We start from the raw sequence: 25,519 nt of genomic DNA, 5'->3' as shown, positions 1-25,519 counted from the left end.
CTTGTAAAGCTAGAAATTTTTTTAACCATTTATTTATATTTAATTTTTATTTTATATTGGAGTATAGTTGATTTACAGTGTTGTGTTAGTTTCAGGTGTACAGAAAAGTGATTCAGTTGTACATATATACACACACACACACACACACACACACACACACACACATTCTTTTTCAGATTCTTATCCCATATAGGTTATTACAGAATATTGAGTAGAGTTCCCTGTGGTCTTCAGTAGGTTGTTGTTGATTATCTATTTTATATATAGTAGTGTGTATATGTTAATCCTGTATATGTTAATCCCAAACTCCTAATTTATCCTTCCAACATTTCCCCTTTGGTAACCATAAGTTGTTTTTTTTTTTTTTTTAATTTTATTTATTTATTTATTTTTGACTGTGTTGGGTCTTCTTTGCTGCACGCGGGCTTTTTCTAGTTGCGGCAAGCGGGGGCTATTCTTTGTTGCGGTGCGTGGGCTTCTCCTTGCGGTGGCTTCTCTTGTTGTGGAGCACAGGTTCTAGGCGCGTGGGCTTCAGTAGTTGTGGTGCGCGGGCTCGGTAGTTGTGGCTCGCAGGCTCTAGAGCACAGGCTCAGTAGCTGTGGTGCGCGGGCTCAGTAGTTGTGGCTTGCAGGCTCTAGAGCGCAGGCTCAGTAGTTGTGGCGCACGGGCTTAGTTGCTCCACGGCATGTGGGATCTTCCCGGACCAGGGCTCGAACCCGTGTCCCCTGCATTGGCAGGCGGATTCTTAACCACTGCGCCACCTGGGATGTCTCCATACGTTTGTTTCTGAAATCTGTGAGTCTATTTCTGTTTTGTAAATAAGTTCATTTGTGTCATTTTTTTAGATTCCATATATAAGTGATATTATATAATATTTTTCTTTTTCTGACTTCACTTAGTATGATAATCTCTTAAGTCTGTCTGTGTTGCTGCAAATGTCATTATTTCATTCTTTTTTGTGGCTGAGTAATATTCCATTGTATGTATGTATGTGTGTGTATATATATATATACCACATCTTCTTTATCCATTCCTCCATTAGTGGACATTTAGGTTGCTTCCATGTCTTGGCTATTGTAAATAGTGCTGCATTGAACATTGGGGTGCATGTATCTTTTCGAATTATGGTTTTCTCTAGATATATGCCCCGGAATGGGATTGCTGGATCATATGGTAGTTCTATTTTCAGTTTTTTAAGGAACCCCCATACTGTTCTTCATAGTGGCTGTACGAGTTTACATTCCCACCAGCAGTGTAGGAGGGTTCCCTTTTCTCCACACCCTCTCCAGCATTTGTTATTTGTAGACTTTTTGATGATGGCCATTCTGACTGATGTGAGGTGATACCTCACTGTACTTTTGATTTGCATTTCTCTAATAATTAGTGATGTTGAGCATCTTTTCATGTGCTTTTTGGCCATCTGTATGTCTTCTTTGGAGAAATGTCTGTTTAGGTCTTCTGTCTTTTTTTTGGCTGTGCAGCTTGGCTTGTAGGATCTTAGTTCCCTGAACAGGGATCAAACCTGGGCCCTTGGCAGTGAAAGGATGGAATCCTAACCACTGGACCACCAGGGAATTCCCTGCCCAGTTTTTGATTTGGTTGTTTTTTTTGATACTGAGCTGCATGAGCTGTTTGTATATTTTGGAGATTAATCCCTTGTTGGTTGCATCGTTTGCAAATATTTTTTCCCATTCTATGGGTTGCCTTTTCGTGTTTTGTTTTTGTGTGTGTGTGTGTGTGTGCGTGTGCTGGGTCTTCATTGAGGTGTGCAGGCTCTTCATTGCGGTGTGCGGGCTTCTCTAGTTGTGGCGCATGGGTTTCTCTAGTCACGGTGTGCAGGCTTCTCTAGTCTCTAGTTATGGCATGCGGACTTAGTGGCCCCATGGCGTGTGGGATTTTAGTTCCCCGACCAGGGGTCGAACCCACGTCCCCTGAATTGGAAGGTGGATTCTTAACCACTGGACCACCCGGGAAGTCCTGTCTTTTCGTTTTGTTTATGGTTTCACAAAGGTAGAATTTAAGTGTATTTGCTCATAGCAAACTTTTGATAGTAGGAGTGGCTCTTATTACATTTTATTGTATTTAAACTTTGCTCTCTTGGAATATGGACAATATTCTCCATGGAAATTTTCTTTTTTTTCTTTTTTAAAAATTTATTTATTTTGGCTGAGCCGGGTCTTAGTTGTGGCATGCATCCTCTTAGTTGCAACATGCATGCGGGATCTAGTTCCCCAACCAGGGATCGAACCCAGGCCCCCTGCATTGGGAATGCGGAGTTTTACCCACTGGGCCATGAGGGAAGTCCCTTCATGGAAATGTTCTTAGTGCAATTTTTTGCCATTGTTGTTTGAATAAAAGTATAAGGTTTTCTTAAGATAAATTTGAAGTTTATTACCGAAGAGGTTATATGAATATTTGTTTAAATTCAGAGACCTAAAGTACTGCAAATTGAAATATGCTAAAAAAGTAAGTTATGGTTTCTATCAGGTTAGTTTACAAATAAAAAGTTTACAAATAAAAAACAAACAAAAACTGTAACTGAGGGACTTCCCAGGTGGCGCAGTGGTTTAGACTCGGTGCTCCCAACACAGGGGGCCTGGGTTCGATCCCTTTTCCGGGAACTAGGTCTCACATGCATGCTGCAAGTAAGAGTTCGCATGCCACAACTAAGGAGCTGGCGAGCTGCAACAAAGGAGCCCACCTGCTGCAACTAAGACCCGATGCAACCAAATAAATAAATAAATATTAAAAAAAAAAAACTAACTGAAACTTAAACAGGTTGTTTTTATGGGAGCAATGTTAATGAAACAGTTAATTCCCTAGTTATTATTGTTATTTATTTTGCCTTTTAGCACATTATTTTAATGCCATGAAGATAGTTTATTATAGTACATTGTTGTCAGTTATATTTTTGTTTGGTGTATTTCTAGGAACCAGAGAAGATATATTTATATTTTCTATAACTATCTACATAGCTTGGTATTATAGTTGATTTCAAGAAGCACAGTGTTTGAGAAAAGCCAGATTACCTCAAATGAGTAAGATTTATTTTAAAATCTATTAGCAATTTCCATAAATGACATAATCCTTTTGCCAATGATTTGCCATTTAGAGTATTCAGGTACTAATTTACTAAATTTTATTGCTGTATATGTTTGAATCCAGAATATCATCATACTTTTTTCTAGATAATTGTCTGGTTTCTTTACATATGTTCATTTGCAGTCAAAGTTAATTTTGTGTTTATTTAACATAGGAATAAATGTGTTGTTAAGATATTTTTAGTGCATGTTTAGTCACATAGATGATTCACAGTCTTTTTATCTGGTTGTTCATATTTGAGGGTTATGACTTGGGGGAGTTGGTAATAGTGGGTCATGGTGACGTGATCCTTCTATTTAGGAGGAGGGGGCGAAGTCTGCTGCATGAATCTGAAATGCCCAAATCTCTTAATCTCCTTTTGCCCCCACTTTTGTTACTGTTCTTATCTTGGTGCACAGTGTAGCTGACTTACTCATCCCTTTAAGTTTTTCTCTGTTTTAATATTAGAATTATGGTGCCCTTTTGGCATAGCTTGCAAATACTGACCAAATGAATATTTATTCCAAATTTCAAGTGTTTTTCAAAGACTGTGTTGTAGATTTTACTGTTTTAAAAATGTTATTATTATTTTTTTAAAGAAAACATGGCTCTTAGTTATTTGTATGTACACTAAGGGCTTTGATGTCATTTTCATGCTAAGGAAAACTTAGACACATTGAAGATGGTTATCCTTCACTCAGACATGAGTGCTACAGGCCTGAAGAATAATCCCCACTTTAGAATTTTCATGCCTTTTGCAGTGGGCTTGGATGCTGAGAAGCTATTGGTTGCTTTTACAGGTACCAAGAAAAGATTCCGAGACTGTCAAGTATAGTTAGAATTAATTTGTGACTCACTGTAGGGTTAACTGACTCATAGATAAAGCAGTTAGTTTATGTTTTGTGTTTAGTTGCTTATGAATCTTTTCTAGTTATTCTCCTATACCTTTTCTTTAGAATGCTATTTACCCACTATAGAACTTCATTAATTGCAGAATCAGAAACTAGTTTTTGCCTCTAGGCAATCTAATCTTTTTCCTAGGAAGAAATACCTGGATTAAATCTGTAGCCTACTCACAGTACCAAGAGAGCATTTGGTAAAAATAAAAATTAAAAAAAAAAAGTAAAAAACTATTTAGAAACCTCTCTGACCTTATAAATCAGCAAGACAAATACTGAAAATGTGTCAAATATTAAAGGATCATTGGATAGTGACAACAATTATGGCAGAGGGAGTAAATAAATATCACCTGCTTTCTCTGGTGTTGTGTAGAATTAAAATCAGAAAAGCATTTAGTTTTGCATAACAGTCTTTGGTTTATGTTGCAAATTCAGTAAGGCAAACAGTTGTTTTGAGCAAAAATAAAACCAATAGAGTGTATCTGACCTCTATTGTGGTAAGCTTCTTAATGAATTATGTTGTTCTTAGATGCAGTTTAGTAATTTTCATATTCTAGCAAGATATTTAAAGTGATATTCTACCTATAAGTAAAAAATTTGGCTGTTACTTTATGAAAATCAAAGTGGCTTAAAAATACTTTGTAACATTTGATACATTTAAATTGGCAGAATGGTGATTTTCTTTAGTTTTCATTGCTGGGTTGATGGGTGGTACTTTTTTTTTTTTTTTTGGCTGTGCCACAGGGCATGCGGGATCCTAGTTCCCTGACCAGGGATCGAACCCGTGCTCCCTGCAGTGAAAGCGCGGAGTCTTTATTTATTTATTTGTTTATTTATTTATGGCCACGTTGGGTCTTCGTTGCTGTGCTCTGGCTTTCTCTAGTTGCAGCGAGCGGGGGCTAGTCTTCATCGCAGTGTGCGGACTTCTCATTGTGGTGGCTTCTCTTCTTGCGGAGTACGGGCTCTAGAGCGCAGGCTCAGTAGTTGAGGCAGATGGGCTTAGTTGCTCCATGGCATGTGGGATCTTCCCAGACCAGGGCTCGAACCCGTGTCCTCTGCATTGGCAGGGGAATTCTTAACCACTGCGCCACAAGGGAAGGCAGAAGTGCGGAGTCTTAACCACTGGACCGCCGGGGAAGTCCCAGGTGGTACTTTCATTAGTACCATCCGGGACTTTTAAAATTTTTAAATTTTAAAATTATTTTTTTAACAAACGCAATTTGTCTTAATTTATCAGTTCTTTTGATGTATAGTTTCCCATAAGTATGTGGAAACCTCCAAATGCGGTGTTATATTTGGTTCTCATAATTTTATAAACGAGGCAGAAAAGGGCTTATTATCTCCATTTTACAAATTATAAAACAGGCTTAGGGAGAGGCTTGATCAGATTCTCATAAGTTACTTAATTGTCTTAATTGATGTGATAAAAATTTTTTAATTATCTGTTTAAAGTAGACTATTCTATTTTAAAATGAAATTCATCACATTTACTACCTCTTTCATATTCATTTCAGTGTCTTTAAATATTTTTTCTGCCCTCTTGAATCATAGTGACAGGAGCTTTAGGAACATGGCTTTAGGCATATATCTTAACTTAGTGCTTTGGTATAATTATCAGTGGCACTTAGTGATTTATGCTAGAAGAAGTTGGTGTTAACTTTGTTTAGTATCATGAAACCTGTTTTGTCATTGGGGTAACATTGGAAAGCGAGATGTAAAAAGCAAAGTGACTAATTTTTAAATTTTTTCCTCACTTCAGTTGCCTGCCCTCTGGTGGAGAAGTTAGTGAAATCAGCAGTGTGTGAAAAGTCCCGGAAAAAAGTTAATAATTGTTTAATTTAGTATTTGAAAAGTTTAATGTATGTTACCATTTCAGGTTTCATTTTTAATCTTATAAACTTTGGAGGGGACAAATGTGGGATTAAACTTTTAAGCATAAATAGATTTCTTAGAGATACACAAATTTGTATTTCTAATTATGTTTCTGTGTTTCTCAAAATATTTTGTTATTGTTTGTAAGGTTCTTTTTGAAGTCTCACAAAGTTTAAAAATGGAAAATGAAGAATTTAAGAAGAGATACAATGATGCTACATCCAAAGCCCTCCAGCTTGAGGAAGATATTGTGTCAGTCACACATAAAGCGATTGAAAAAGAAACTGAATTAGACAGGTATTCCCGATGCTTTAAAAAAGTATCTTCGTGTTTTAAAACTGTTTTTAGAAAGTTGTTTTTGACTTATGTTAAAAGTTATTGTTAACGTTATTTGACTTTAACTCAGTTTAAAGGACAAACTCAGAAAGGCACAATATGAGAGAGAACAGCTTGAATGTCAATTGAAGACAGAAAAGGATGAGAAGGAACTTTATAAGGTAATTTATTCTTTACATTTTTATTAGTTATCTTTTGCTGTGTAACATGTTACCCTAAAACTTAGTGGTCAGGAATTTGGGAGCAGCTTAGCTGAGTGGTTCTTGCTTAGGGTCTCTTGTGTAGTTGCAGTCAGGATGTTGGCAAGGGCTGCAGTCAGCTAAAGGCTCAATTAGAACTAGAGAATCTGCTGTCAAAGCGGCTCACTCACATGACTTTTGGCAGGAGGTCCTTCAGTTTCTTGGAATGTTGCCTCTTCAGTGGCTGCTTGGATGTTCTCACAATATGGCAGCCAGCTTCCCTCAGAGTGAGCTATACAAGAGAGAGCAAGGAGGAAGTCAGTGCATTTTATGACCTGGTCTCCAAGTTGTGCGCTGATGCTTCTTCTTTATCTTGTTAATTAGAAGCAAGTCACTCCAGCTGTTACACAGGAGAAGGGAATTAGGCTCCACTTCTTTAAGAGAGGAGAATCAAAGGTTTTGGGAGTATATTTTAAAGCTACCTCATTGTGTATAGTCCCTAAAAGTTAGTTTTCAGGGAATTAAATTGCTGGTGTTTTAGATACTTAGCAGGTAATGTATAATAAGTCAAAGAGTTGTAATGGTAACAAGATACCTGTTTATCAGAATTTGTGCAACTAATTATTTTCCCCTTTTAAGAATATATAAACCTTAAGGAGAGCATTAATTTACTTCAGTGATGATCATGTTTTGGAGTTTGCCTTTTGGAATAATATTTGGAGACTGTCATTTTAAAAAAGATCCTGTTGACAAATCTTCACCTTTTGAAGTTTTTCCTCCTTTCCTTTTTAAGTGACTCTGAAGTAGGGTAGTGAGCTTTAGTTGTCAATAATGTTGTGGATGCGTATTGGGACTTACTTATTTTAAGTGGCTCATAGCAGTTCCTGAAGGAAGTTCCAGATGAGGAATTTCAAGAACAGTCTGAGCTAAGTCAGTATTATTTGGATAGATTCAATCTCTTAATTAGATTAGAAAAGGACAGTACTCATTTATATATTGATAATATGGTATATATTAAAGGTAAAACATAAAACTCTGCATATATTCAGTATTTGAGAGTCTCAATTTGCACTAAGAAACTAAAATATGATTTATTGTATTACCAGTGGGTTTTTTCCTCCTTCTCTTTAAAAAATAACTATTCATTTATTTATATACATTGATAAGCTAGATACCAACATTGGGTACCCAAGTATGAAATTCCAAATCTGTTCTGAGGATCACCTCTTTTTTCTTCCATTTTTATTGAGATATAATTGACATGTAGCACTGTGTAAGTTTCTAGTGTACAGCATAATGATTTGACTTGTATACGTCATGGAATGATGACCACAGTAAGTTTAGTGAACATTCATCATCTCATATAGATATAAACTGAAAGATTTTTTTTCCTTGTAATGAGAACTCTAAGGATTTACTCTCTTAATAACTTTCATATCAATATATAACATACAGCAGTGTTAATTTTAGTTATCATGCTGTACATTACATCCCTAGTACTTACTTACCTTAGAACTGGAAGTTTTTACCTTTTGATTACTTTCATAATTCCCCCCTCCCACCCACCCTCTGCCTCACTCAGGTAACCACAAATCTGATCTCTTTTTTCACGAGTTTGTTTGTGAAGTTTAATTGACCTACACACAACTGAATTTAGTTTCTGGTGCACAGCAGAGTGATTTGATATTTCTGTACATTTCAAAATGATCACCACAGTAAGCCTAGTTACCACCTGTCACTATACAAAGGTATTACATAATTATTGACTATATTCCCCATGCTGTACACTTCATACCTGTGACTGATTTTATTTTGTAACTGGAAATTTGTACCTCTTAATCTTCCTCACCTGTTTCTCTCATCCTCCCCCCGCAATCCAGCAACCACTTGTTTGTTCTCTTCATCTATGACTCTGTTTCTTTTTTATGTTTGTTCATTTGTTTTGTTTTTTAGATTCCACATGTAAGTGAAATAATATATTTATCTTTGACTTATTTCACTTAGCATAATACCATCTAGGTCTGTCCATGTTGTTGCAGATGGCAAGGTTTTTCTTTTTTATGGCTGAGTAATAGTCCAGTGTGTGTGTGTGTGTGTGTGTGTGTGTGTGTGTGTTTATGTGTATGTATGTACACACCACGTCTCCTTTTATCCATTCATCTATTGATGGGCACGAGGCGGGATGAATTGGGAGATTGGGATTGACATATATACACTATTGACACTATGTATAAAATAGATAACTAATGAGAACCTACTGTATAGCACAGGGAACTCAGTGCTCTGTGGTGACCTAAATGAGAAGGAAATCCAAAAAAGAGGGGATAATTGTATACGTATAGCTGATTCACTTTGCTGTACAATATAAACTAACACAATATTGTAAAGCAACTATACTCTAATTTAAAAAAAAATTGATGGGCACTTAGGTTGCTTCCATATCTTGGCTATTGTAGGTAATGCTGCAACATAGGGGTGCTTATAGCTTCTCAAATTAGTGTTTTGTTTTCTTCAGAGAAATACCCAGGAATGGAATTGCTGGATCATATGGTTCTATTTTTAACTTTTTTTTTTTTTTTTAAGGTCGCACTGTGTGTCATCTTAGTTCCCCAACCAGGGATCGACCCTGTGCCCCCTGCATTGGGAGCACAGAGTCTTAACCACTGGACCATCAGGGAAGTCCCTATTTTTAAATTTTTGAGGAACCTCCATACTGTTTTCCATAGTGACTGCATCAATTTACATTCCCACTAACAGTGCAGGGGGATTCCCTTTTCTCCACATTCTTGCCAACACTTGTTATTTGTTGTCTTTTTGATAGTAGCCGTTCTGACAGGTGTGAGGTGATATCTCATTGAGGTGGTATTTGATTTCTATTTTCCTGATGATTAGTGATGTTGAACACCTTTTCTTTTGCCTGTTGATCATCTGTATGTCTTCTTTGGAGAAATGTCTGTTCAGGTTCTCTGCCCATTTTTTAATTGGGTTTGTGTTTTTGATGTTGAGTCATATGAGTTCTTTGTATATTTTAGATATTAACTCCATGTTGGTTGGATATATCACTTGCAAATATCTTCTCCCATGCAGTAGGTGCCCTTTTCATTTTGTTGACGGTTTCTTTTGCTGGGCAAAAGCTTTTTAGATTGATGTAGTCCCATTTGTTTTATTTTTGCTTTTGATTCCCTTGCCTGAGGAGACACATCCAAAAAAATATTGCTAAGACTGATGTCAAAAAGCATACTGCTTATGTTTTCTTCTAGAAGTTTTATGGTTTCAGGTTTTACATTTAAGTCTTTAATCCATTTTGAGTTTATATATGGTGTGATAAAGTAGTTCAGTTTGATGATTTTGCATGTAGCTGTCCAGTTTTCCCAATACCATTTATTATTGAAGAGGTTGTCTTTTTCCTGTTGTAATATTCTTGCCTCCTTTGTCATAGATAAATTGCTTATATAAGTGTGGGTTCATTTCTGGGCTTTCTGTTCTGTTCCATTGATCTATGTGTCTGTCTTTTTTTTTTTTTTTTTTAATTTTTGGCTGCTTTGGGTCTTCGTTGCGGTGTGCGGGCTTCTCATTGCGGTGGCTTCTCTTGTTGCGGAGCACAGGCTCTAGGTGCGTGGGCTTCAGTAGTTGTGGCACACAGGCTCTAGACCACAGGCTCAGTAGTTGTGGTGCACGGGCTCAGTTGCTTCGCAGCATGTGGGATCTTCCTGGACCAGGGATCGAACCCGTGTCCCCTGCATTGGCAGGTGGATTCTTAACCACTGTACCACCAGGGAAGTCCCGAAGTTTTTTTTTTGGGGGGGTGGGGCGGTGTGCCTTGAGGCATGCGGGATCTTATTTCCCTGACCAGGAATCAAACCCATGCTCCCTGCAGTGGAAGCTGGAGTCTTAACTACTGGACCACGAGGGAAGTCCTATGTGTCTGTTTTTGTGCAGTACCATACTGTTTTGATTACTGTAGCTTTGTAATATACAAAGTATAGTTAATGTGATATACTGCATTAAAAAATTGAAGGATAAAGATCATATGATCATCTCAGTAGATGCAGAAAAAGCTTTTGACAAAATTCAGCATTCATTTGTGATAAAACCTCAAGTGGGTATAGAGAGAACATACCTCAACATAATAAAAGCCATATATGACAAGCCCACAGCTAACATCGTAACATACTCAATGGAGAAAAGCTTGAAAGCACTTCCTCTAAGATCAGAAACAAGACAAGGATGCGCACTCTGACTACGTTTATTCCACATAGTATTGGAAGTCCTAGTCACAGCAGTCAGACAAGAAAAAGAAAGAAAAGGGATCCAAATTGGAAAGGAAGTAGTAGAACTGTCACTGTTTGCAGATGACATGATACTATATACAGAAAATCCTAAAGATGCCACCAAAAAACTACTATTCCTCAATGAGTTTGGTTAAGTTGCAAGGTACAAAATTAATATACGGAAATCTGTTGCATTTCTATATACTAACAGCAAACTCTCGGAAAGAGAAATTAAGAAAACAATCCCATTTACGATCAAAAAGAATAAAATAGGAAAAAATCTAAGGAGTTAAAAGCCCTGTAGTGGGAAAACTATGAGACATTGATGAAAGAAATTAAAGATGACACAAACAAATGGAAAGATATGCTGTGCTTATGGATTGGAAGAATATACGTTGTTAAAATGACCATACTACCCAAGGCAATCTACAGATTCAGTGCATCCCTATTAAAATATCTATGGTGTTTTTCACAGAACTAGAACAAATGATTCTAAAATCTGTATGGAAACACAACAGACCCTGAATAGCCAAAACAATCTTGAGAAGAACAAAGCTGGAGGTGTCATGCTCCCTTATTTCAAACTGTACCACAAAGCTACAGTAATTTCCTTCTTATTTTGGGGGATGGTTAATGTTTTTTTAGTCTTTAAAATTTTTTGCCTTTAAAATAAAAAAATTTGAGTCCACTGTGCACCTCATTGCAGAGCATAGATAGGAACATTTTGCATGTCATGGGTTATACCCATTCTGTTTCTTGGAACAACCATCCCCAGAGCGTGAGTGTATGTATGTGTGTGTGTCTCCCCCAGAATAGGAAGGAAAATAGTGAAGACTCACTGGTGGATGATTTTATGGTTTGATTCTAAGGAAAAGTGCCCAGGTATAATGTTTGGTTTTTGAACAAGATTTTGTGAAAAAAGGAAGTAATACAGATATCTAGAGAAAGAATTGATACAGTTGGATACAGTGTCTTTGTTTTGTTTTTGTTTGTTTTGCAAACTACTTCCAAATGCAGTTTTTTAAAGTTATAAAGGATTTTTTAACTAAATGAAGATTTTGCATCTGTAATAATTTTTTATTTAATGTTACTATGAATTTCAGTGATAATGTTTCAGTTTTGTGCCAGGAAAAGGCCTGGGCATTATTTCTCTGTGGATAATTAAGTACTTTCCATGTTGTTTCTCTGTTAGAACAGTGAGAGATAATTAGGTAAATAGAATGTCTATGTTTTCAGTCATTTTAATTCAATAATAAATAAAATGAATTCTGAAGGTATACTAGTTAGTATCGGGAAGGGTTTAAGAAGGTCCTAAGTAAACCAGGACCTCATTTACTTACTTTACTTACCTGGTTTGATGCTTGAGAGGTGTAATGATAATTAGAATGACTTATTTTGGAAAGAGGAAAACGTTTTCCTTGAAGCTGTCACCTTTCCATCCTGCCTTTCTTTTCTCTCTTCTATCCTGAGAAACAGTACTTCCAGTGTTTTGTAGAGGGTTGACAAGTACATTTTAGGGTAAATCCAGAATTTATTTTTCTTTTACTGCTCTAAATTATTTATTCCTTATATTCCTTTTTTCTTACTTTCTGCAAAGATTTTGTGTGTCTCTGTTGTACACCTGAATGACGAGTCCTTTGCATAAGACTTGGGAGGGAGGAAGGGAAAGAACGAGGTGTCTTGGGGGTTTATTCTTTTACAGTGTGCTAATATCGCCTGTTTTCTGTAAGAATTAGCAGTTGGGATCAAAGTGACTCTGAAATTTCCATTTGAATACACTCTCTCCCAACCTCCCACTGTCCTGAACAGTATTTCATTTATATGCATGTATCCCGAAAATTGGAAGTAAAACTTCCCTAGGGATATTTGTTGCGTGTTTTTTTGGCAAGGAGATTCCACTTACCAAGTGTGATAAGATCTACTATACTGTTAATCTCAGAAACACTTTCCCTTTCAAATTGTTCTCATGAGTAACCAAATAGTTTCCTTTGCCTCTCTCCTGTAACCCCTGTTGGATCATGTGACCCATCCCTGGCCTAACAGAATTTAGAGGGGTTGGTAAAAAATGCTTTCATGAGCTGATGATTATGAAAATTGGGTAGTGTTTTTAAAGTGATGCTGCAAAGGTCTTGGCTGCTGATGCCTTTAGATTATCTGGAGTTATATTCTATCCTTGTGAACAGGAATTAGTCTTCAGCATTCCATACATTTAAAGAGTAAAGTGCAAGAAGTATGTTAATTCATTTCTCCTTGATGCTCTTAACCAAAGCAAGATACTCTTTATAGTGGAAACCAGATACTTGTACTCTTTATAATTTCAGTTATGGAATTTGATTTGTATATATGCTATGAACAACAGCAGCCAAAGTTCCTGGAAAAATCAATATAGTTGGGTTAATTAATCAACAAATATATTTTTAGGCACACAGGAAGTAAATGACATAGTATTTTTTCATAAGCAAAAAATTGAATTGCTTAAGATGTTCTTGAATGTATTCCTTTAGTTTTCCAGAATCTGGTCATGCCTTTATATATGAATATGCCTGTAACATAATGTTTCCGCAAAAGAACAACTAAGTTCATTTGTAATTTTAAAGAGAACTAACTTAAAATCATCAAAGGAAAAGACTTCAGAGATCAGGTAGTGTTAGACCTTAGAATTAATCTCTTTGGAAAACTAACACAACAACAACAAAACTCAGAAAAGCTGTGTTCTGCTCCCACGTACTTGGCTAGTCATTTGGCAGAATTTGGGTCTCCTGACTTCTCGTCTAGTGAGTCTTCCCTTCTCTTGGATCATATTTGGGTTAGAGATAAATAGTAATATTTTAAATTTTGAGTAACTTAGGTTATAGAGTTAGAAAGAATATTCTTGACATTTTCAAGCACTGTTTCAGGTACATTTGAAGAATACAGAAATAGAAAATACCAAGCTTGTGTCAGAGGTCCAGACTTTAAAGAATTTAGATGGGAACAAAGAAAACATGATTACTCATTTCAAAGAAGAGATTAGCAGACTGCAGTTCTGTTTGGCTGAAAAGGAGAATCTACAAAGGGCTTTCTTGCTTACAACCTCAACTAAGGTAAGTAGTTTTGCAATAATGTATTTGAAGATTGTAAAATATTATCTCTATTAAACGTATACAGTATGGTCGTTTTTATTTTTAATCTTTCCTCCCCCAGCTTCTTTTTTGGAAAAAGTTCAAACTTATAGAAGAGTTGAAAGAACAGAAAAATGAATACATATATATCCTTAAATATTTTGCTATCTTTATCTCCCCCATTTATATGCCTTCTCCTCCCCACCCCAGCCATTTGAAAGTCAGTTGCAGGCATTATGACATTTCACTCTACATACTTTAGCATGTCTCTCTTATTAACAAGTACATTCTTCTGTATAACCGTAATACCATTATGACATCTAAGGAATTTTATATTGATATGATAATATTCATGCTCGTATATAGTTTTAGTCCACATTCAAATTGTCCCACATGTATTTTTGCTTTTGCTTTCTTTTTTTTTTTTATAAATTTATTTATTTTATTTATTTATTTTTGGCTGTATTGGGTCTCCGTTGCTGCGTGTGGGCTTTCTCTAGTTGCAGCGAGAGGGGGCTACTCTTCGTTGTGGTGCGCAGGCTTATTGCGGTGGCTTCTCTCGTTGTGGAGCACGGGCTCTAGGCACACGAGCTTCAGTAGTTGTGGCACGCGGGCTCAGTAGTTGTGGCTTGTGGGCTCTAGAGCGCAGTCTCAGTAGTTGTGGCGCACGGGCTTAGTTGCTCTGCGGCATGTGGGATCTTCCCAGACCAGGGCTTGAACCCGTGTCCCCTGCATTGGCAGGCGGATTCTTAACCACTGCGCCACCAGGGAAGCCCTGTATAACCTTTAAAATTGCTTGATCCCTGGTAGTCAGAGATCACACATTAATGATTATTGTTGTGTTCTTGGTCTGCTTTGATCTAGAACAGTGTCCCTATACCATTTGTCTTTTATGACATTGATATTTTTTAAGAATTCAGGCTTGTCTGAGAGTATATTCCATAATCTAGATTTGTCTGTTTCCTCATGACTAGATTCAGGTCAAAGATTTTTGGCAAGAAAAGGTGTAGAGGATGTTTTGTATATTCTGGTGCAATCACATCAAAAGTCATGTAATATCAATTCCATTCTTGCTGATATTATTAGGTTTAATCATGTGTTTAAAGTTATGTCTGGTTGTCTCTCCATATATTGGTGCCTTTCTCTCTTTGTGATTATTGAGTAATCTGTGGGGTAATACTTCGAGATCATGTGAACATCCTACTCCCCAATACTCTTTGACCCAGTGTTTTTTATCCCTTGATGATCCTTACCTGCCTCAGTTATTAAATTAATGATTGCAAAATGGTGATTTTAAAAATTCTGTCATACCTTTTATGTTTATTAGTAGGTATTCTTTTATTATAATGAGGTGGTTCCCTGTTGCCTTCTCCCCTTTTTTTATATCACTATAGACTCTGATTCTTTTTTGTTCAGTATATTGTACATCAGCGGTCCCCAACCTTTTTGGCACCAGGGACCGGTTTCATGGAAGACAGTTTTTCCTCCGCGGGGTGGGGGTGGGATGGTTTTGGGCTGATTCAAGCACATTACATTTTTTTTTTTTTTTTTTTTTTTTATAAATTTATTTATTTTATTTATTTATTTTTGGCTGTGTTGGGTCTTCGTTGCTGTGTGCGGGCTTTCTCTAGTTGCGGCGAGCGGGGGCTACTCTTCATTGCGGTGCGCAGGCTTCTCATTGCGGTGGCTTCTCTTATTGTGGAGCACGGGCTCTAGGCGCATGGGCTTCAGTAGTTGTGGCACTTGGGCTCAGTAGTTGTGGCTCACAGGCTCTAGAGCGCAGGCTCAGTAGTTGTGGCGCACGAGCTTAGTTGCTCTGCGGCATGTGGGATCTTCCCGGACCAGGGCTCAAACCCGTGTCCCCTGCATTGGCAGGCGGATTCTTAACCACTGCGCCACCAGGGAAGCCCAAGCACATTACATTTGTTGTGCACTTTATTTCTATTATTATTACACTGTAATATATAATGAAATAATTATACAGCTCACCATAATGCAGAATCAGTGGGAGCCCTGAGCTTGTTTTCTTGCAGCTAGATGGTCCCATCTGGGGGTGATGGGAGACAGTGACACCTGAAGTGTGTTGCTTATGTCCAGTCTACTCTGTAAGATGCAGCTTCATTGTCACTTGCCATGCACTGATAGGGTTTTGATATGAGTCTGCAAGCAGTTGATTTATTGTGGTGTCTGTGCAGTCAAACCTCTCTGCTAATGATAATCTGTATTTGCAGCCACTCCCCAGAGCTACCATCAGCGCCTCAGCTCCACCTCAGATCATCAGGCATTAGATTCTCATAAGGAGCACGCAACCTAGATCCCTCACATGCGCAGTTCACAGTAGGGTTTGCACTCCTATGAGAAGCTAATGCTGCTGCTGATCTGACAGGCGGCAGAGCTCAGGTGGTAATGCGAGCGATGGGGAGTGACTGTAAATACAGATGAAGCTTCGCTCGCTTGCCTGCCGCTCACCTCCTGCTGTGTGGCCCGGTTCCTGACAGGCCTTGGACTGCTAATGGTCTGTGGCCGGGAGTTGGGGACCCCTGTTATACATCATCATTATTCTTTTTCATACTCAAATTGTCCTATATTTAGCTAGGGGGGAACCTTCTCAAACCTGCTCTTGTGTCTTTCTGATATGTCCCCCTAATGCTTTGAATACTTCCTTGTTTTGTGGTAGAACTGTGTATTACAGTTTTAGGTTCTGCCCCAGATCTGGTATTACCCATTTCTCCAAAGAGTCTGATTTTTTTTTATTAGAGAAGGGTATTTTGAAGCCAAGAACTGGATCCTTTTGCTACTTTGCACTTTCAATAGACAGACATTTTAAGTCTTAAATTTATGTTGATATCTCCAGTTCAAATTCAGTATCTCCTAGGGTTCTTCCTTATCTTCCTCCATTACATATTTATGTATCTCTTCTCCCAGTGTGAGAACCCTTGTCTCCAAAACATTATATCTATTCATGTTTTCTAATCAGCTATACATACCAGTAGTTTCAGAATTATTATATCAATGCCACTTCCAACAGTATGTCTACTAAATAAGATCTTTTCCAGCTCTTTTATCTTAGAATATATTTCACTAAGGATGTACAGAGTACCATGTTCAAAGGTTACTTGAATTAATTTTTTTAACATTTATGTTATGAATTTGTAATACAGTTCAGTTTTTTTTGTTTTCTCCTAACATTTTCCTTTAATTTTATTTTTTGAATATGTAAAATAGTTGTATCATTCACAAGTCAAAATGAAACAAAAAAATATACTCTTCGCTAAAAAACTCCTTTCTTACCTGTACCCATAGGTAAACATTTTCATTAGTTTTCAGTTTTTTCTTCTTATGTTTGTTTTTGCAAAAATAAGCTTGGTGTATGTGTGTGCACGCACACACCCTTCTCTATCCCCTTCTTTCTTAAAAGTGCCATGCTATTTATACTCCTTTTCACTTTGCTTTTTTTCCGTTGAACAATATAGACTGAAAATCATTCCCTAGCAGTTCATAGAGATCTTCCTAATTTTTAAGAAAATGGCTGTGTAATACTACATTGTTTAGATTTACCTTGATTTATTCATTAACTTTTATGGATGGAGTATTATTTGGTTTTTAGTAGTTTGCTAATAAATACACTCAGGTACAGTTAATGTAACACTTAAAACATCAGATGTGCATGATATTTAGAATTAATGATTAAGACCCAAGTTACTTTTCAGGGTATTGAATATAGCAGATGCAAATGGGAAGGTGAAAAGCGTGTTTGATTATTTATTTGTTATTTAATAAGATGCTACTTATTAAGCAAGACTTCTGTGAGGAAAGCATAGGTATAGAAATACCTGGAGAAAGTGACACCTGGTTGTTAAAACTTTTTAAAAAATTATAAAAGCAATACAAAAATCATGGTTATAAAAAAATTCGAGTAGTATGTGAGGGTACAAGGTAAAAGTGACCCATATCATTTCCCAGATATATTATTATAGAATTTTAAATTTTACTAGACATCTGTGAATGTACATACAATATTTATATTTTAACAAATATGAGAATATAGTGTTACAAAAACTTTTAAAAAATTTATGGAACGTCTAGACATCTTGCAGTATGAGTACACATACAGGTCTTCCTCATTCATTAGAACAGCTTTGTAGGGAGTTCCCTGGTGATCCAGTAGTTAAGACTCCACGCTTCCACTGCTGGGGTCCTGGGTTCGATCCCTGGAACTAAGATCCTGCAAGCCGTGAGGCCAAAAAAAAAACAACAGCTGTGTAGTATCTCTCCTTTTATTTAACAGCTGTGTAGTGTGCAATTGTTTTTAGTTTTAGTGTACAACCCTTAGGTATTATAAGCATGATGGCAGTAAACATTCTTGTACAGATATCTAAGCATGTGTATAAATCTGTAGAATAAATTCCTCAAAGTGCAATTGCCAGGTTGAATGTTTAAATTTTCAGTTATTTTCAAATTGCCTTTCAAAAAAATTAATGTATCAACAGGGTATGACATATTACTGCTGCTAGTAATGGTTGCATAGACTTTCATTGTGTGGAGGATATATCATAGTTTATTTATAATAAATTCCCATTTAGACATTTGATTTTTAATAATTTTTCATAATCTTAATATTTTACTGGATCCCTGCAAAACTAACCCTGCAAAACTAAACTCATGTCCGTACTCTTTAATCAGAAACTCATGAAAATAAAATTGATAGATCAAAAGCCATGTGCTTTTAAAAGGTGTTGATGATTGTTTCAAAAATCTGATAAGAATGGTTACCACTTATAGATTATATGAGCCCACATGTTTGTAAATGTGCCAGTTTTCCTAAACCATCCAAATATTAGAGCATTACTTTTTTTCAGTCTTTGTTAGCTTGAAAGAGGATGAATGGTATTTGTTTTACCTTCTTTATTTGAATATCTTAGTTGAATATTTTTTCTATGTATAATAGCCGTTCGTTTTAAAGAAATTTCATGTTCATGCCTTTCTCCATATTTTTCCTTTTTCGGGTTTTTTTTTCTTTTTTGGTTTAAAATTATTCCATTTATTATTGATTAGAACATCTATTTATATGAGAGTATTACACATTTTTGGAATATATTACAAATAATTTTCTTCTAGTTCTCTTTTTTGCTTTTTTCCCTTCTGACATATAGAAGCTGATAACATTTATATATTAGCTCTATTAATGTTATACTTAGAAAGATTTTCTTCACCCCAGCATTACATAAATAATCATTTACATTTCTTTCTAAGGAGCTAACAATTTAAAAACCGCGAATGGGTTGCACTTTTTGAGTTTACACTATTTCTAATACAGAGATAAAAATCCGAATGTTGAATAAACTAGATTTATTGAGCTCATAATGTCTGTTTAATATTAGGAAATAATTTTATCATGGCAATTTTTATTTTATTTTATTTTTTATAAATTTATTTATTTATTTATTTGGCTTTGTTGGGTCTTTGTTGCTGTGCGTGGGCTTTCTCTAGTTGCAGCGAGCGAGGGCTACTCTTCGTTGCGGTGTGCAGGCTTCTTCTTGGGGTGGCTTCTCTTGTTGCGGAGCACGGGCTCCAGGCACGCAGGCTCAGTAGTTGTGGCGCACGGGCTTAGTTGCTCTGCGGCATGTGGGATCTTCCCAGATCAGGGCTTGAACCCGTGTCCCCTGCGATGGCAGGCAGATTCTTAACCACTGCGCCACCAGGGAAGCCCTATCATGGCCATTTTAACTTTTTAAAGATACTTCTAGGTTTGGTAAGAGGTGCTAATTATTTTTCATTTTCCCAGGGCCTCATCTTTGCTATTTGCATATCAATATTTTTCTTTTAGAACTAAAAAGTGTGCTATGTTTTCATAGTAATATGTAATGGTATATTAATATTATATTGGATATGTTTTAGGTTAGATCATAGGAAACATTTTTTTTTTTTTTTTTTAATTTTTTTAAATTTTTTTTTTTATAGCTACTTTATTTATTTATTTCTTTATTTTTGGCTGTGTTGGGTCTTCGGTTCGTGCGAGGGCTTTCTCCAGTTACGGCAAGTGGGGGCCACTCTTCATCGCGGTGCAGGGACCGCTCTTCATCGCGGTGCGCGGGCCTCTCACCATCGCGGCCCCTCCCGTTGCGGGGCACAGGCTCCAGACGCGCAGGCTCAGTAGTTGTGGCTCACGGGCCCAGCCGCTCCGCGGCATGTGGGATCTTCCCAGACCAGGGCTCGAACCCGTGTTCCCTGCATTAGCAGGCAGATTCTCAACCACTGCGCCACCAGGGAAGCCCAGGAAACATTTTTTTAACCAACATTTTTGGAGTTACAAAGAAGTTTTTGTAATTATTTTTATTGCTTATCATAAAAAATGAGGGTCAGTAGTTCTAGCTGGAGAGATTCTGGGGGACAGAAGCTTCCATTCGAGTCCCTATTTAGCTAAGCATTGGTTATGTTGCCTGACTTCCTGTACTTCAGTTTTGTCACGTATAAAGTGATAGTAGTGACGCATAGGGTTGTTATATGGGGGTCTCTAAAACAAAGTCACATCTTAAATTTTTTATAGACATACATACTTTAAGTCATGAATAGAAAAGCAATATTTAATTTAAAATTTTAGATCTGTTGAAATAGGAATAAATATTGTTTCTGCTTCTGTTTTTTACTTGAATGGTTTAATTACAAATATATTTATCTGCCTTTCTTCAGGAAGATACAGTTTTCTTCAAGGAGCAACTTCGTAAAGCAGAGGAACAGGTTCAGGCAACTCGGCAAGAAGTTGTCTTTCTGGCTAAAGAACTTAGCGATGCTGTAAATGTGCGGGATAAGACGATGGCAGATCTGCACACTGCACGCTTGGAAAATGAGAGAGTGAAAAAGCAGTTAGCTGATGCAGTGGCAGAGCTCAAACTAAGTGCTGTGAGAAAAGACCAGGTAAAGCGGGTTAATTTTGAATTTCCATTTTAGTCAAAAACTGACGATAAGCTTATGAAAGAGAATGAGTTATGTTAAAATAATTGAGGTCACATTCCTGGTCACAGAACTTTAAATTGCCATTCATTTTGTTTAGTCATTGTAACTTCTTGGGTTGAACTTAATGCAGGCTTTAAGAAAAACTTCTGTAAGCAAATTCCTAATCGTTAGTAAAAACTGCTCTATTATTGTTAATTAAACTTTCTGGTATGAGGTATATATTGCTTTGTTTAGAATTTCTTATTTACTAGCTGCATAAAATGGTACTATGGTTATTTAACAGGGTATGCTTGCTTCTCAGGAGATAGAATATTCTTTTCAAGTGTTTTGTTTGTTTGTTTTTTAATGAACCTTAGTCCTAGGAATATAAAGCTGGATTTGTTAGGAGACCTAATGTGACTCTGTAGCCAAAACTGCAAAACAAATAAAAATTAAGGGCCAGAAAGAAAAAAGTGAAAAGAAAGTTGGATTTGCTACTACATTATGAGATATGAGATTTTTATGTTTCTCTTAGAGGAAGAGTTTATTTCTCTCTTAGGAAAAGACTGATACACTGGAACAGGAACTGAGAAGAGAAGTTGAAGATCTGAAACTTCGTCTTCAGATGGCAGCAGATCATTATAAAGAAAAATTCAAGGAATGCCAGAGGCTCCAAAAACAAATAAACAAACTTTCAGACCAATCAGTAAGAATAATTGAATTCATCACAGTAAAATAATTCCTTTATCAATATTTTTGTTTACAAATCAAATTTATAATGTTATACCCTTTGAATATAATTTCTCTGTGCTTCATTTCACATTACTGGCCTAATATTGTAGTGATAATTTTTTTTTAAATCTGGAATTTTTATTTGTTGGAGAAATAAAATGTTCTGTTTTGTAACATTTAGGTCAGTTAGTAAAGTGATGTGTGTAACTTTAGTCTTTGTTGGCCTTTAAGACAGCAGCAGCTTTGTGGACTTTTCAGGATTTATTTATATGATACATGGTTGCTGAAGGAGGGAAATGTAACTCATTTAACCATTGATTGTTAACATTTTGAATAGGCTAATAACAATAGTGTCTTCACAAAGAAAATTGGGAGTCAGCAGAAAGTGAATGATGCCTCAGTAAACACAGACCCAGCTACTACTGCCTCTACTCTTGATGTAAAGCCACCACCTTCTACAGGTAAAAATCTTTTAGACTTTTTGTATGAAGTGTCCTGCCTTGAAAAGTATTTATACTTATTTATACTGCCTGTTCCATGTGTCAGAATTTTAGGGAGGTTTTAAAAAAATCCTTCTAAGTGAGGGATTGAGGCAAAGGGAAAGTAAAGGTCTAAAAGTCAGTCATGCATGTGGTGAATATACAGAATGTGAGTGTGAACTAGTATTTATCTTCGTGAGCATGGTTAATCAAATGAGCTGGTGTTTGTAAGTGCAAATGCTTATAGTATTTGATCTATAGGAAGAGAGCCAAGAATTGAATTTTTAATTAATATTCTACTAACACTGTGGAATTCTGAACCATTTATGGCACTAATTGTACAATTCTGTGGGGAAAAACTTAAAAATCCCTTTAATTCTATTCATATTTCTCTCTTTCTTGCCTTTTTTTTGTTTTTGTTTTGTTTTGGCTGCTTTGGATCATTAGGGTACTTTCCTCATTAATGTACCTGTTGATGGATAAGTTAAATATTTTATGAGTTTATTAACTTACAGAACAGATTAGAGAGACATAGTGAATACATGAACAACATGAAAATTTAAAGTAACTCTAGGTTTTCACTTGTCCTAATGTCTTTTTTTCACCATTTGTTAAAGATTTGACAATAACAAAAATAAATACTAGAGCATGAAAGTATATTTAATTGTGTAGTGTCTGGGGCAATTGGTGTTTTAGACTTTTTAAATGTATTGTAAGTTTCCTATACTATTAAATATTTAGATTCAACTGCTGTAGAACAGGATCCTGCCTTCCATTTCTATATATCCTGTGTAGTACCAAGAAAGGTGTTATATTGACTTAATAAAGACTTATTGAATAGTAGTGAAGGACTAGAAAAATGATTTAATATGTTTTCTCAAAGAGTATGGCTTTCCTATATATCTTATCTATTAAGTATGTAGAGAACAATTTCTGTGCCATTTTAGAACTATTTTTAGCTAGTTAAAAAAATTATGATTTTTTAAATTTGAATGAAAAAATTAAAATTAAAAAATATTAAAAAAATTCTCATCTAATGTTTATATTGTCCTTCTCTGTTTATTTAGTATATGAATAGATGTTTTCAAATAGATGTTTCTCTCCTTTAGTATTCCATTTATTATATTTCACAGTATAGTGACCCTCAAGTTATTCTGACCAGGAAGATAATACAAGGATCAAAATAATTTTTAATAATCTTTTAATTTTCTGCCTTGTTATAGCTGAGGTAGATTTTGACAATCTAACTAAGGGACAAGTCTCTGAAATGACCAAAGAAATTGCTGCAGAAAAGTATAATAAATGTAAACAACTCTTGCAGGTAAGCTAGCTCTCTTGTAAGAGAAAGATTTATCAAATGTAGTGGCTTAGCTTATCCTTATTGTTTTGATTGATGGGTATCCCAGGGTTTCTTTTTTATACCCATATACTGATATTTAGTTTCACTTTTGAGATGATAAGTGGGGGTTGTTCTGTGTACCTGTTCATGTAGGCATGTGTGTAAAATCACGATCCTTGGGAATTCCCTGGTGGTCCACTGTTAGGATTCGGCACTTTCACTGCCGTGGGCCAGGGTTCGATCCCTGGTCGGGGAACTAAGATCCCACAAGCTGCACAGCATGGGCAAAAAAAAAAAAAAACAAAAAACCATGATCCTAAAACTATTGTTTTCTGTTCCCCTGATGTCCTTCTCTTGATAATGGGCAAGTGATTAATTGAGGTTGGGGTTGGATATTGTCTGTCTTCTTCTGATAAGGATACATGAAAAATGTTTGAACTGCATAAAAAAGAAGTATTCTTTTTTACACTTACTGTAATAATAGCAAAGACTTTCACCACATCCTAAAGTGACTATATATGTAAAGTGGAAAAAAAGGAATGGTACCCAAATGAGTGGTTGCCTTTACGGTATTATTTTGATTATATTAAACTATTATTCAGACATATAAGTTTTGCAACTTCCTAGTAGTATTCACTCCTGGGGTAGTTAAAGGACAAAGGGAAAATGCTTCTCATTTGTACCTGATTTGGGGAAGAGAGGAAAAGATGTTTTGTGTATGTTTTTCATTCGTTCAATTAAATATTTTTTGTGTGTTTGTTTCTCTGTTCATGTGGAGAGGAGAGGGATAATTTTTAGAGCCATGTAAGGAAATTCATATATTATTATAGTAATTAACTTAAAATATTTTATGTTACTGTCTTTTTTAAAAATATAATATCTTTATTGGTGTCAGTGTTTTTTCTTTCTTTTTTTTGATAAATTTATTCATTTATTTATCTTGGCTGCATTGGGTCTTCATTGCTGTGTGCAGGCTTTCTCTAGTTGTGGCGAGCAGGGGCTACTCTTCGTTGTAGGTTGCGGAGCATGGGCTCTAGGCGCGCACCCTAGAGCACAGGCTTAGTAGTTGTGGCTCACGGGCTTAGTTGCTCCGCGGCATGTGGGATCTTCCCGGCCCAGGGCTCGAACCCGTGTCCCCTGCATTGGCAGGTGGATTCTTAACCACTGCACCATTTCTATAAATGGAATCATATGGTATGTTCTTCTTTTCCTGTCCCCTTTCAGCACAGTTATTTTGAGATTTGTTTATATTGTTGCTTATTATTGGTAGTTTATTCCTTTTTTTGTTTGTTTTTTTTAATAAATTTTATTTATTAAAAAAAATTTTAACATCTTTATTGGAGTATAATTGCTTTACAATGGTGTGTTAGTTTCTGCTTTATAACAAAGTGAATCAGTTATACGTATATCCCCATATCTCTTCCCTCTTGCGTCTCCCTCCCTCCCACCCTCCATATCCCACCCCTCTAGGTGGTCACAAAGCACCGAGCTGATCTCCCTGTGCTATGCGGCTGCTTCCCACTAGCTATCTGTTTTACATTTGGTAGTGTATATATGTCCATGCCACTCTCTCACTTCGTCCCAGCTTACCCTTCCCCCTCCCCATGTCCTCAAGTCCATTCTCTAGTAGGTCTGCGTCTTTATTCCTGTCTTGCCCCTAGGTTCTTCATGACTTTTTTTTTTTAGATTCCATGTATATGTGTTAGCATACGGTATTTGTTTTTCTCTTTCTGACTTCTCATAGTTTATTCCTTTTTATTGTGAGTTCATCTTCTGCCATTTTAAAAATTGGTTCATCTTATTATTGAGTTGTAAGTGTTCTTTATTCCAGATACAAGTCCTTTGTCAGATATGTGGGGTAAATATTTTCTCCCAGTCTGTGGCTTGCCTTTTTATTTCCTTAATGGTGTTTTTAGAAAAAGTTTTAGTTTTGCTGAAGTACAGATTATCAATTTATTGTTTATGTGTTCTTTGTATGTTCTAAGAAAATATTTACTACTCCAACTTGTAATGATTTTCTCTTGTTTTCCAGAAGTTTTGTAGTCTTAGGTTCTTTTAGGCCTGTTAACCATTTTTAAGTTTATTTTTGTGTATGGTGTGAGGTGTGGTGTGTATAGTAAGGATATTTAATTGATCCAGCATTATTTGTTGAAAGGACTTTTCTCCATTGAATTGCTCAAAGCATATAGCATATATATTTTCTTTTCTTTCTTTTTTTTAATTAAAAAAAATTTTTTTATTGGTCTTGTTGCATGGCTTGTGGGATCTTACTTCCCTGACCAGGGATCAAACCTGTG

General features: G+C 36.2%; 1 protein-coding gene across 4 annotated transcripts in view; it reads left to right on the top strand.

Moving 5' to 3' along the window:
- Positions 1–25,519, top strand: part of TAX1BP1 (Tax1 binding protein 1) — a 93,493-nt gene that overhangs the window by 38,131 nt on the left and 29,843 nt on the right. For all 4 annotated transcript variants that reach the window (XM_057549709.1, XM_057549708.1, XM_057549707.1 and 1 more), the window contains exons 6-12: positions 6,001–6,149; positions 6,259–6,349; positions 13,536–13,721; positions 20,430–20,654; positions 21,232–21,378; positions 21,742–21,865; positions 23,107–23,204. In XM_057549709.1, coding sequence (XP_057405692.1) covers positions 6,001–6,149; positions 6,259–6,349; positions 13,536–13,721; positions 20,430–20,654; positions 21,232–21,378; positions 21,742–21,865; positions 23,107–23,204 — 1,020 coding nt within the window. The remainder of the gene's footprint in view (positions 1–6,000; positions 6,150–6,258; positions 6,350–13,535; positions 13,722–20,429; positions 20,655–21,231; positions 21,379–21,741; positions 21,866–23,106; positions 23,205–25,519) is intronic.

Source organism: Balaenoptera acutorostrata, chromosome 7 (assembly GCF_949987535.1).
Source record: "Balaenoptera acutorostrata chromosome 7, mBalAcu1.1, whole genome shotgun sequence".
Classification (NCBI taxonomy): Eukaryota; Metazoa; Chordata; class Mammalia; order Artiodactyla; family Balaenopteridae; genus Balaenoptera; species Balaenoptera acutorostrata.
Note: the sequence above shows the minus strand (reverse complement) of the source record. Positions and strands in the feature narration are given on the sequence as shown.